This window comes from Pantherophis guttatus, chromosome 1 (genome assembly GCF_059756535.1).
Source record: "Pantherophis guttatus breed Tessera chromosome 1, ASM5975653v1, whole genome shotgun sequence".
In the NCBI taxonomy this organism is placed as follows: Eukaryota; Metazoa; Chordata; class Lepidosauria; order Squamata; family Colubridae; genus Pantherophis; species Pantherophis guttatus.
This window is the reverse complement of record NC_142063.1, coordinates 56813243-56827830: the sequence shown is the minus strand read 5'-3', so window position 1 is coordinate 56827830 and position 14588 is coordinate 56813243. Positions and strand designations below refer to the sequence as shown.

At 38.8% G+C, this 14588-nt stretch overlaps 1 protein-coding gene across 2 annotated transcripts in view; it reads left to right on the top strand.

The window, feature by feature from the left end:
- The window catches only part of MIPOL1 (mirror-image polydactyly 1), a 178979-nt gene that overhangs the window by 127604 nt on the left and 36787 nt on the right, over nt 1–14588 (top strand). For both annotated transcript variants that reach the window (XM_060687415.2, XM_060687416.2), the window contains exon 9: nt 658–752. In XM_060687415.2, the coding sequence (XP_060543398.2) occupies nt 658–752 (95 nt within the window). The remainder of the gene's footprint in view (nt 1–657; nt 753–14588) is intronic.

Here is a 14588-nt window from a genome sequence, read left to right as displayed (position 1 = left end):
TTCGGGATAATCACCAACCTTTATCTCCCTTGACACGCTGCCAAAGACCTACTTGACAAAGCCACATGGAGTCCAGAATCAAACAGAGATGCCGACTGGAAACAGAATTAACAACACTGCTTTCCTGCAAAGGCCCCACATGCCTTTGCTCCTCTTTTAACCCTTATGGGTGGGGCCAATCATCTCCAGGCCTTACTCCTGAGCCGTCCCTTTAGTTTTAACTGTTCTTGCCTTCTGGCAGCTCTGCGCATGTGCGCACTAGGAACAGGCTGCTCTTGTTCCTCTGCTTCTCTGATGTCCGACTGTGGAGGCTCCAGAGTCCACGCATAACTCCCAGATGGCCCTGGGCCCATCTCTGCCTCTGACGCAAAGCCCTTGTCCGAGCCTTCCCCAAACTCCTGGACTGGCCCATGTTCCTCCCCAGCCTCCTCACTGTCCAACTCTGCTGCCAGCTCCACAGGCTGCTAGTGGACCACAACAACAATTACCTATGATTTCATTATACTACAGTTACATTTATTTCTCAGAAAACCTCTGTAAGATTTTCTATTCTCTGTGCTGCTGAAATGAAACATAGTGCCGTCTGTTGTAAAATGGTACTTTTTTCCATTGTTTAAAATAATATGCCTTTTTTGTTCTATTTCTGCACTTTCATAGGAAAAAATGCTTGCTATGCAACAAGAGAGAGAAGCTGCTATTCATCAATTTAAAAGTCTAGAAGAAGAACTGCAGACTCTTCGTATTTATTACAGGTAATGCCATTTCTATTATTTTTATTTTTTATTTATTTTATTAAATTTTTATGCCATCCATCTTGCTATCCAAAGCGACTCTGGGCAGTTTACAGTACAATTGTAAATGTGGAAAAAGAATGCAATATTATTCCTAAATATTACAAATATGCAACGCAAAAATGAATTAATATTCCAGAATTCCAGTCCACATCCATACTTCCTTTTAATATTATTTCAGCCTGACAAAGCTGGATCTTGAAACCTATATGGATGGCACTTTTCAAGCCTATTGTATTCCAAATGCCAGTGAACGAGTGTAAAAGCGCAGGAAGCATTTCTGATGTAACATAATTTCTTGGACTGGAGGTTAGTTTCAGTAGACCACTGGTTTGCAGATCTTAGGTTACAGATTGCCAATGTCAGTCAGCATCAGGGTTGTTATTTAAAATACCGATATAGCAGATTCAAATATCTTCCCCTTTTCAGTATTCAAATTCTCCCTGTTTATGTCCGCTGCTTAAGATTAGGATCATAAGAAAAATGAGAAAGAAAAAAATATTTTCATTTTCTTACCTAGAAACCTCAGTTTACAGGGAGGATACATGAGATGAGGGTGTGGCTAACTGATGAGGCCTTATAAGGCCGAAATAGATCTATCTTAGTCTCCCAATGGGAGACAGCAAATGGTCTGCTAGCTGCCAGAAGAAAAAGAAAAAGAAAAAGAAAAAAAAACCCAGAAACTAGTGAATTGTGAGTTCACTGAACTAGGGCTGCATAACATTGTTCCCTATGGAACAATCTACCCCCAGAGATACGAGTGATCTCCGACCTCCGACCTCCGTCGGGCCCTAAAAACTTATTTTTTTCAGTTAGCCGGTCTGTCTTGATTTTAGGGTTAGTTTTAAATTTTTAATATTGGTTTTAAATTGACAAGTTTTAAATTATGGGCCAAATTTATAAATTATTTTAACTCTATTTTTAACTGTAATGTTATGTATAGATGTTTTTATTTTGGCTGTTCACCACCCTGAGTCCGAAAGGAGAAGGGCGGTATAGAAATTTGAATAATAAAAATAAATAATAATAAAAATAACATCTTGGTTTATGTAGGAAGAACCTGGCTAAAGAGATATACACATAAAACCTACGAAAAAGATATATATATATATATATGTCTTTGGTTATTCGGGTTTTCTCCCGTGTAGAATTGGAAGTGTCTTGGCGATGTTTCGACGAAGTCTCGTTCGTCATCTTCAGGCTGGTGTTTTCGGCTTCGTGCTTCTAGGAGCAATGTGTGATCGCAGCTGTTTCTTCCTTTTAACTGCCAGTGGGGGTGTGAACTGATTGGGTGGGAGCTTGGCTGTGTTCTGATTGGGTGGAGGTGTGTTCTGATTGGGTGGGGGCTTGGCTGTGCTCTAATTGGATGGGGAGTTGGCTGTGCTCTGATTGGATGGGGCTGTGTTCTGTTTAGGTAGGGGCTTGGTTGTGCTCGGGTTAGTCTGAGTTGCAGGGGGATTTGAGCTGGTGAGCTGCATTGCTGTTGTTTGGCTTCATGTTCATGGTCATGCCACATCTTCATGGTGGATGTCAGTTTGCTTCATGTATGGATTGGAGGGGTTTAAAGTGGCTAATGATGCAGCTGTGGTCTGGCTTCTGCTTGTGGTCGTGCCTCATCGGTGTGGGTTTGTTTTTTGCATGGATGTGTGGTGGTGACATCTTGTGTGGTTTTCGTGAGTGTGGGACTGGTGTCATTTTTAGTGTTAGGGGCTCGTTTGTCAATAAGGACAGTTTTCCAAATGGCTGTTAGGCGGGAGGTATCATCTTGTTTATTCATGCTGTGTGGGCATTTTTCTATCTTGATAGCTTCTCTGATTATTCTGTTGTTAAAGTGTTCAGTTTTGGCGATAGTTCTGGTTTTTTTAAAGTCAATTTCATGTCCTGTGGCTCTAAGGTGTTGGACCAGGGAAGAAGTTGGTTCTTCTTTTCTGACTGAGTTCTTGTGTTCTTCAATGTGTGCACTTATTCTTCTGTTGGTTTGTCTGATGTATGTGGTAGGGCAAGCGGTGCATGGGATTTCATATACTCCTTGATTTTCTAACTCAATTTTGTCTTTGGGGTTTCTTAGAATGGTGGATATTTTTCAGTTTGTGCAGAATGCTGTCTTGATGTTGTGTTTGTGAAGGATCTTGCTGATTCTGTCTATGGTACCTTTTATGTATGGTAGGAGGGCTTTGCCATTTTCTTGTTCTCTGTCTTGGATTTTAGTGGGGGTTTCTTTTTGGATTAGGTTGGAAATCTTATTCCTTTGGAATCCGTTGGATGTTAGTACATTAGTGAGAGTGTGTAGTTCGGTTTTTAGGTGTTGTTCGTCAGCTAAGCGTTTTGTTCTGGAGATGAGTGTCTTGGCTACGGAGTTGATCTGTTCTGGGTGGTGGTGTGAGAGTACGTGCAGATAGCGGTTTGTGTGTGTTTTCTTCTGGTAGATGGTGTGTCCTAGGGAGCCATTGGATTTCTTGTAGACTAAGACATCCAGGAAGGAATGTTGGTTGTTAGCTTCTGTTTCCATGGTGAACTGTATTTTGGGGTGTAGGCTGTTGAGGTCTGTGAGGAAGTTGCCAGTTTTTCTTTCCCATGTGGCCAGATTATGAAGGTGTCGTCTACGTATCTGAGCCAGAGTTTGGGTTTGTGATCAGATTTTTCTAGAGCTTGGGTTTCAAAGTGTTCCATGTAGAGGTTTGCAATGACAGGTGAGGGGGTGATCCCATGGGTGCTCCTTCTGTTTGTTTGTATTTTTGTCCGTTATAGATGAAGTATGTGTTGGATAGGCAGTGGTTGATCAGATCTAGGATGTGCTTGGGGAGATTATATTTGTTTTGGATAGTTGTCAAGGCTTCTTTGATTGGCACTTGGGTGAAGAGGGATATGACATCGAAGCTCATGAGTAGGTCGCTGGGCTGTAAGTTTTGTTTCTTTATGATCTCTATGAACTGGAATGAATCATTCCCAGAGAGAAATCATCCAGATGCCCTAAGCTCTATGGTCTCCCCAAGATACACAAAGAAGGAACCCCACTTAGACCCATAGTCAGCTCCATAGGCTCACCTCTACAAAACCTAGCCAAATTTCTCGCCAAACAACTACTGCCCTATGAAGAATCCATCACCTCACACGTAAAAAACTCATTCCAGTTCATAGAGATCATAAAGAAACAAAATTTACAGCCCAGCAAGCATCAATTAATATGTTGGTTTACAGGCAATGGACATAGACATAAACCGTAACCATAAACCATTCTTTCTTTTTTGAATCAAGGTTTATTGATTTTTTTTCTTTCACACACCCCCACATATCTTATGAACAGAGTATTGACCATATCATATCTTATACAACTTATCATCTCCAAATACATTTTACATAGTTACAATTTCTGCCAAAATATTTTTTCCATACTTTTTTATCTTATCTTAATACTTCTACGCTTATTGTATAAAGAACATCTTCCGCCCTTAAATTCTAATTTCTTCATTATTAATCATCTATATATTCTTTTCACTTTCATATTAATTCATTCTTCATCCTAATAAGTTTATACATGTTCATGTTCATGTATAAACTTATTAGGATGAACCATTCTTTCCTCTAGCTTAAATCTATTCATAGATTTTAAAATGTTTGGCATGTTTAAAGAATCCAAAAAATCATCGATTTGAAATGGCCCACTTTAAGCCATTTGGTCCAACTCTCTGCTCAATACTGGAATACAAATTATAGTCTTGTGACAGACGGCTGTTCAGCCTCTTCTAAGTAATTCTAATGTTGAACTGCTCTTATTGTAACGAACTTTTCCATGACTCAACTGGAATTTGCCTCCCTGTAATATAAGCTCATGATTCCATGTGCTACACTTTGGGACAATAAATAACAGGTCTTGGCCTTTCTGTATGTGACATCCTTAAGCTATATCTTTGAGCTCTATTTGCACATAATGTGCAGGTGTATGGGGCAGGTTTTTCAGCCCAGTTTGGCATCAGCAGGAATTATTCTGGGGCAGCTGCCAAAGACAGAATGCCATTACTACCTTCCTTAGGAACTTTATTTTTAAAACATAATTTTAAAAGAAGTATGGGGTATGTATAATACTCATGCAGCCGGGTCTGTGACCTGTCCTTTAAATTCCCTTCATCATTTCAGAATGGCAGTACTTCACTGGCATTGTGGGTAATGGATGAGGCACCCATTCAACTCTTAACAAAATGCTGTTTCTATTTCTGTTAGAGCAGAATCACTTAAATTTTAAAGTCTAAATGTGGTAGACTTTGCCAAACCTTAGTTAAAGCATATTATATACATCAAAGCTTTAAATATACAAATCATCTCTGAATACTTTTCAAATATATATTTTTCAGTGTCATTATCTTCATTATCATTATCTTCATTATTTTATTTAATGAAGATTCATAGGCCCAGATTATGCTGAGATGTTTCTACAGTTTTAGGGAAAATGTACTCTGTTTCCCCCAAAATAAGACATCCCCTAATAATAAGCCCAGTTGGGCTTTTGAGCACATGGCAATAAGGCCAAGTGCTTATTTCAGGGTTCCAAAAAATATAAAACAGGGTCTTATTTTTGGGGAAACACAGTAGTAAATTATGCAAATATTATATTATGGAAAGCACAAATTAAGACAGGCACCATTATCTTGTTCTGTAATCCAGTCCTGGTCAAACGATTCAAAACTGCCAATAAAAACCAACAAGAAGGTGAAGTACAGATATATTCTTCACTCTGTCTGTCCACTGATCAAGTGAAACTTGCTACCATCCAGAACATTTTGACAATTTATGACAGGAAAGTCAAGAATATGTTATTCTAAATTTAAATTTTATTATTATTTTTTTAAATAAGATTTCTAAAAAAATTAATACAATCTCTTTTGTGTTCCTGGAATTGCAATTGCAGCCATAATTTAACATTTTAAGGGGAAAAAACATGGCTAATACTACTATATAGAATAGAATAACAGAGTTGGAAGGGACCTTGGAGGTTTTCTAGTCCAACTCCCTGCTTAGGCAGGAAACCCTACACCACTTCAGACAAATGGATATCCAATATCTTCTTAAAAACTTCCAGTGTTGGAGCATTCACAACTTCTGGAGGCAAGTTGTTCCATTGATTAATTGTTCTAATTGTCAGGAAATTTCTCCTTAGTTCTAAGTTGCTTCTCTCCTTGATTAGTTTCCACCCATTGCTTCTTGTCTTACCCTCAGGTGCTTTGGAGAATAGCTTGACTCCCTCTCCTTTGTGGCACTGCTATCATGTCTCCCCTAGTCCTTCTTTTCATTAAACTAGACATACCCAGTTCCTGCAACAATTCTTCATAGGTTTAGCCTCCAGTCCCCTAACCATCTTTATTGCTCTTCTCTGCACTCTCAACATCTCAACATGAGTCTCTGTCACAAAACAGAGTCTCAACATCTTTTTTACATCGTGGCGACCAAAACTGAATGCAGTATTCCAAGTGTGGCCTTTCCAAGGCATTATAAAGTGGTATTAACACTTCACGTGATCTTGATTCTAACCCTCTGTTTATACAGCCTAGAACTGTGTTAGCTTTTTTGGCAGCTGTTGCACATTGCTGGCTCATATTTAAATGGTTGTCCACTAGGACTCCAAGATCCCTCTCTCAGTTACTACTATTGAGCAAGGTACCACATATACTGTACCTGTGCATTTTGTTTTTCTTGCCTAAATGTAGAATCTTACTTTTTTCACCATTGAATTTATAAGAAATAAAAATAAAAAACTCTTTTGAAAAAAAAATCATTTTGTTAGATAGCACCCAATGTTCAAGTCTGTCAAGATCCTTCTGTATGATAAGCCTATCTTCTGGAGTTGGAGTTGGCTATTCCTGCCAGCTTGGTGTCATCTGCAAAGTTTCCCATCTATCCCCTAGTCCAAGTCATTGATGAAGATGTTGAAGAGTACTGGGCCTAAAACAGAGCCTTGGGATACTCCACTGCATACCTCCCTCCATGTAAATGCAGTTCCATTGAGGACTACACGTTGAGTGCAGTTGGTCAGCCAGTGGTGATGCTGTCTAACCCACATTTTTCTACTTTATCTAGTAGGTTATGGTCTACTTTATCAAATGCCTTACTGAAGTTCAAGTAAATTATATCGACAGTATTCCTCTGGTCCACTAATTTTGTCACTTTGTCAAAGAATGCAATAAGATTAGTCTGGCATGATCTGTTTTTGACAAACTCATGTTGGCTTTTGGTTATTACTTTGTTTGCTTCTAGGTATTCGCTGATTCGTTGTTTGATTATCTTTTTCAGAATCTTCCCTGGTATTGAGGTCAGGCTGATAGGTCTATAGTTTCCTGGATCTATTTTTTTTTCCTTTTTTGAAGATGGGAACTACATCAGCTCTTTTCCAGTCCTCTGGCAGTTCCCTGGTGCTCCAGGATCTTTGAAAGATATAGTTCAATGGTTCTGAGATCTCGTCTGCCAGTGTAAGAAGGAAAGAAGTAATATAGAATAGTGCAAAAGGGGAACTCTCCCAGTTCTGTGAAAAATCGAATCTTAGTGAAATGTATTCTGTTTATTATTAGTCATGAAAAGTTTTTATGAACCTGATTTAATAATGGAGAACTTTTCCTAAAAAAATACTTTGCATAACTGTCATAACTATATATTGCCAGTTAAAACATTCTAATTTTCTAACTGCTATATTTTCTTGGCAATGATTAATGCAAATAATAAAAACTGGATAGGCAGGTAAATTATAATCCTTCTTCCTGTCAAAGGGAACACCAAAAAAAATCATAAAAATATTGCAAAAATAATATATATTGTAGGCTTTGTAAAAAAAAAAGAATGATTAATCCCAGAGAATGTGTGATTATTATTTTTATCTAAGCAATACAAAGCCTTTGAAAGAGGTGTTTTGCAATGCACAGGAGAATGTAAGAGACATCTCTTTTTGGATTATTAAAACATCCATGTCTTTTGCAAGGTTCATGCAGTTGCTTTGGAAACTGTTCTGTGTGCATGTGAGAAATCGGGGCAGCTTTGCTTTAACAACAGTTATTTTCATTATTTTAACATTACCAGCACTTTAACAAGTTGAAAATAGGTGCTTTGTATCAGTGGTGAAATGTAAAATTTAAAATTAAATTTAAAATTAAATGTAAAATTTAAATTAAATTTAAATTTTTAATTTTAATTAAAATTAAAATGTAAAATACCGGTTCTGTGGGCGTGGCTTGGTGTGGGGGGTGTAATGTGACTGAGTGGGTATGACCAACTTTTTTTTTTAACTTTTAAAACCATTTTTTGTTTTAAAAAATGCTTTTAAAAGCCTCTAACGATCCCAGCTGAGCTGCTCGATCATCAGAGGCTTTTTTTTTTTTACTTTTAAAAGCATTTTTTCAGCTGAAGCAGTTGTAGAAAAAATGCTTTTAAAATTTTTTTAAAAAGCCTCTGATGATCTTGCAGTTCAGCTGGGCCTGGGGGCGGGGGGCAGGGATTTTTGCTACCGTTTCTCTGAACCACCCACTACCATCGCTATCAGATCGGGTGATCTGGTCCGAACTAGGAGCATTTCACCCCTGCTTTGTATGTATTCTCCTTCTTTCAAAGACTTTGCACTCTTGTCTCTGTTAATGTCAGTCCCACTAGGTAGTCCAGCCATGTAGTTAATTTCATAGGAAGGCTCCAACTACTTTTAAGATTGGCTGTAAGAACAGAATCTGATTTGATTGTACTTTCCCCTGCTTCCTATAGTCCAGTGAATTAGGAGATGTCTGTTTGAGCTACTTTTGAACATTATCTGAACAGTCTGGACTTTAAAAATAATTTAGCCATTGAAATGACCAGATGCACAAGTCTCAACAAGTTGCTCATTTAATTTACCAACCAGTTCCCTGGACCTATCCAGTCTTACATGCCATGCCACCTTTCTTTACAAGTTATTGATGCAAGTCTCAGAAAATACCTCTTCACAGACTTAATTTTCAAAGTGATGGCTTAAGAAAAATGTCATGCCTTGCTACTCGCTCTTGGGAAAGAAATAAACAAGCTTTCTATTTGTGCAAGTATTAAAAGCAGCAAACAACAACAACAAATCAAAACTCAATAAGTTTGCCAGGCCAAGAACAACATATAACAATCTAGCCAAAATTCAGTTGCTTATTTGCTTGCACCCTATAGACAGAATCTTGCCAGACTAAACCTATTTTTACTATAAAGTTTATATCCATCTTCATTCATAGTACTCTGGGTAGTTCATAGTCTTGGAAATCGAACATTCTAGCAGAAGCTAAATATGCCATTGAACCAGGGATGGGTTCTACTTACCTTTATTACCAGTTCGCAACAGGATCACACGCATGCCCTCACTTTGCGCGCATGCACACCTTGCTTCTGCACATGCACAGATCATCGATGACGACATCCGGGGTGGTGGGGATAGCCTCCCACCGGTTTTACTACCGGTTCTTGCGAACCGGTCCAAACCAGGGACAACCCACCATTGCAGTGAACTATTGAAGTGATCTAACTAGAGCAAAGATCCGATGATAATGTCTTCTATATCGAAATTACATGGCCTTTACTGAGAGGAAATAACCACATCAACTTGTAGCCACTTATATGAGACATGCCTATGGTTACTAAGAAAGCTATGAATTCCTGGGTCTTTTCAGATACCACCTAAAAAGCATGAAAATTGAAGTTCCCGAGGGAGAATCCCACACTAACCCTATAACAAGATCCAAGAGCTCAGAAAGGTCTATTACTGGGCAGCAAGATGAATCAACAGTTTCTCTAATTTGTCTCCACAGCCAATTTATACCAGTCATCTGTGGAGTCAAGCATGTAATAGCCACAAACTCTCATGCAGGATTATTGCAACTCCATCCCTGGCCTTGGAAATAGTAGCTGCTAAAGTAACCAAAACCTTGAAGGACAGATCTCCAATAAGGGAACATCCCCATCCTTGTCTTTAGGAGCCATGATGGCACAGTGGTTAGAATGCAGTACTGCAGACTAACTCTTCCCCCAGCCATGAGTTCAATCCTGACTGGCTCAAAGTTGACTCAGCCTTCCAGTGTTCCAAGGTCAATAAAATGAGGACCCAGTTTGTTGGGGGCAACATGTTGAAATTTGTAAACCACTTGGAGAATTTATAAAAGCACTGTGGAGCGGTATATAAGTCTAAGTGCTATTGCTATCCAACTTGGGTGGGTGGAGGGGGACAAACAGAACTAGAAAATTTGCTCACACTGAAATGAATGTATCGATGTGGTTATTTAGTACCATCTTTACTCTATCTGTATCTTTGTAAAATAAGGATGAGAATTATTTACTGAAAAAACATACATAGATTTTTCAAAAAGGTATTATATACAATAGAAATGGTATTTGGACTTGACAGTCTCATTTTATGCTTTAGAATGCTCCACAAAAGACCCTTCACATTTTTACAAGGTGGGAGGCTAAATGCTGGGAAGGAATAATCTTTTTCTCCTCAGCCATTAAGAGGAGGTCTTTGTTTACTACTCTCTGCTGTGGGTCACAATGTGATATGTCTCCATTTATTCTGTTAATATGAAAGAACTTAACCTAGCGCAACTTGATACAGCACAATTGAAATGACGCGAAGGAAAAATAAGGTAGTGCTAGGTGTTAAATTATATCTTAATACGATATAATTTTAAAAATCAGTGTACACAATGCCCTTTTTATGTGTTTTAATCTTAGGAAGTTTCTGATCACGTTTGAAAAAAGACTGAGAAGCTCTCAACAGTCAGTCATTCTATTCATTTACTAATATTGCGTGCACTAAATTATAGATTAGGTATATGGCACACAAAATTGCACATTAAACTAAGACGCTAGCTATTGTATGGCTACAAAAAGGGACAGAAAAACTGAAGGCTTACTTTCCTCGTGACCTCTGCAGACAAGTGTTTTTATTACAACAGGCTTTTCAGTGTTTGTTTTTGTATTGGTTAGGTTAGACATAGAAATTCCAAAAAGAACATGGGGTCCCCAAGTCTGTGTTTCCCTTGTAATTGTTACTGCAGAGATTGGAGGGGACTTGCCGAGGAGAATCAGCAGGAAGAGGAACAACCCTTCCCATGTCCATAGATTTTCTCTTCCAAATGCCTCCCAACAGTTTTAATAGCTTTTTTTTAATTCCTCCTCAACAGCTGGACTCCAAAATCTCAGAGTTTAGCCTTCCTGAATTATGCTAGATGGGGGGGAAGACATATTCAGTAGAGGATGAATAGTCATTGGAGGTATAAAGTCCCTCTTTCCATCTTTGTCCCAAAGGTGCTTTTTCATGGGACAACCATGACCTGGATGACTGAGAATCTCTACAGTCTTTCCTTTTCCAACAAGTCCCTGAATTTCCAATATCTTTGCATGACTATGTTATGGCTATGAATTTGTTATTGGCTTTATTAAGCTGCTCTTCTAGCAGTTTTCCACCATTCTTAATTATTAATTTGTTAACTAATATTTAATTTTCTGCTTAAATATTATTTAAGCAGAAAAAAGTAACAATAGTCATTGCACTTTCCTAGGAGTAGTTCACGATAAATTCAATGAGTCTTATGTCTGAGTAGGCATGAATAAGATAGTGTTAGGGGACAACTTAATATTTTCCATCTGGTAGTTCAGATTTCAGTTTCTTTCAATGTTATCCAACATGATCAAGTCATGGAATTGTGATCCAAAGCATCTGAAGAACACGAACTAGCTTACTGATAAGCAGGTGCATCTGCGGGAAGCAGAGGTGTCAAAAAAGTCAGGTTGGAATCTATGTCCACACAGTTGTAACTCTCCCACTTGGCATCACATGCCAAGCACACAAAAATGATCTCATATAGCCACTATCTTGACTTTTTTGACCTCCCCGGATGTCTACCCCTGCATATCAGTAAGGTATGTTTTCAGTTTAGTTGTTCAAGAGATGGATAAAATATCCCATTTTGGATAAGAATTAATTTTTAGTTGTATTACACATTTCTCCAAATTAGTAATCACTTGTAGTTCTATACATCATTGAGGTTGAATAATTTGATAGAGATATCAGTAGTTAAATATCCAGTTAATATAAGAAATATATTGCCGTCAATTTTACACATACACACATACAGAGATGGAATATTTTATTCTACTATGTACAATTTTATACTGTTTGAGATTTTACAAAAAAAACTTTACAAGTTCTTTGTAGAAACCTACAAGTTCTCGACATTCCAATTCCATTCCTATTTATCTAGTACACTTCTGTCTCCTCCATCAAAGAATTCATAGCAGCATCCCCAAAGCTTATCGCCTATCTAGACACTGTTCAGCATCATCAAGTTAATTTGCTTTCAGCTATATCCCAGACTCGTTCATTTTTATTCATTTAATTAAATTTTTATCATATTTTCATGGCCACTAACCAGTCTAGTGGCTTGATTCTTCCCAATAGAAATACGAAATCTAAAAAGTCTGATCAGTACTTATGCTTTCTTGTACATTAGAATACCCCAGTGATATTGATCAGAGAAGATTCATGCCTCTCCCAGGACACTTCTTTTTTGAAAAAGAGGTAGGCAAACCTGAGGTCCCAAAACTACCCAGAACTTGCCAAAGTTTTTGTGTGATTCCCAGAACATCTCCAAAAGTGACTACTTAATAAGTTTTTAACTTAACAAACGGGAGAAAGTACTAAATACATAAGAAATCTTTTTTCTACTAAAGCTCTCATATAATATTTTGTAATCTTCAATTGAACAAAATGCTGGATCATAAAGCAAAACTTTGTCAGCAAAGATATCTCAAATGAACTATCTGACAGAATTCTGGGATCCATTACTCCCAAGGAAATTTGGAGATTTTTTTTTTCCCATTTCATCATCTCTGCACTGAGTCGATTCAGCACCGCCACCGTGCTGCTATTGTCAGTATGTAATCTTTGTTTTCAACATTCCCTGACAGCTTTCCACAAATTGATGGGGAATGACTGCCGATACTCCTTGCGACCTTCCCAAAGTCTTTCCTTGAGAGAAGCTTGCAGGGAGAAAGTCAATGGAGAAATGGTCCATGGCGCCAGCCATTCATCAGAATAGCAATAGCACTTAGATTTATGTACTGCCCCATAATGCTTTACAGCACACTCTGGGAAGTTTACAATGTCAGCCTATTGCCTCCAACAATCTGGGTTCTCATTTTACTGATCTCGGAAAGATGGAAGGCTGAGTCAATCTTGAGCATCTCAGGATCGAACTCCAAGCTGCGGGCAGAGTTTGTCTACAATACTGTGCCACCAGGGTTCCTCATGCATTCCCTCGCTCCATCCCCTACTCAGCAGTAGTCACTTACCTGCCTGCCGTAGAGAAGGAGCGGAGAGATTTTCAACATTCACCAGAATTATGCTGGCTAATGCCTTTTCATTTCTTCTCTGGTCCCCATCATCCAGGACATCTGGTGGATTAGTAACAATTGTCCACAACTTCTCCCTCCGCAGGTATATCTCCATCTTCACATTCTAGGAGAGGTAGTTTGTCTCATTCAGCCAAGACACCAAGAAACCTCCTCCCATTACGCTGACGGAGGCCATGCTGCCTGCTTTCTTTCACAAGCCACTAACCACTATCAAACCATGTCAGAGTTTAGACAGCGTGATTAGTATTATGAGATAAACCCAGGAGCAAAACACAGCACACAGCACACAGAGCCTTTAGATAATTAACAGTGGTTTTATCTACAGCTAAATATATACAGACTTATACGTGGTAAATACCTTATCATACAGCTACTGACACAAGGAGAGCAATGAGATACATGGGGAGAGAGAACATGAGGAGAAGGGAGACGCCCTCTAATGGCTTCCCTTATTTAGATAGCTTCTTATCCAGCTTCTTAAAGTAGCAGTAACCCTGCTGCCTCATTCCCATTGCATCAGCTTACAGTTGCCTCCACTTACAACCTTCCATCAGCTTACAGTTATTAAATCTACATACCCTGACAAACCACGTTGCACAACCCCTCTGGCTCTGGTGCAAGCTCTCACTGGGTTTCTTTTCTCTGTAGTCTCTCTAATCACTCTGGCCTTCTCTCTGGACTGGGTCCATAACCTGTCAGAGTGTTTACAGCATGACTACTATTTTGAGACCACCCAGGAGCAAAATACAGGACACAGAGGTTTGTCTTACAAATAGTGGTTTATATACAAGAGTTCTATATACAGACATACAAGTGGTAGGCACATATCAGACAAGCAATCATTCTTCAACTCTACATGGAGAACTACAATGCAGATAGAACATGGCAAGGAGAATGATACAAGGGGGGAGAGAGAGACGCCCTCTCATGGCCTCCCTTATATAGGCAGCAGCATAACCCTGCTGATTCATCCTCAGTCTTAAAAGGGCAATAACCCTGCTGAGTCATCCTCAGTTCATCATCCTGGTCCACAGCCTTACAGTGGCTGGTCAGCTTTAAATCTGCATTACCCTGACACACTGCCCGCTTCCTATACAAAACCCAATAGAGAAGCTAACAGAAGAAAGGAAGTTGCTTCTGCTCCCACTAATTATTTTACCCACCCATGGTCAAATATTCTGAGGGTACAGTCCCAACCTTATGCTCAAAGATCAAGAACATTCACTGGCCAAAAGAAGATTGCCCACATGGCTATGAAATGTGCACCAACTAATATGATTGTGAATATTGAAAGTCCTTAGGCACACTTGGAGAGGATTGCATTTCATTTTTTTAATCAGTCATGGAGAATCCTTTTACCTTGCCATCCAAGTTTCTTTCCTCAATTGCCCAGGCATGACTCTT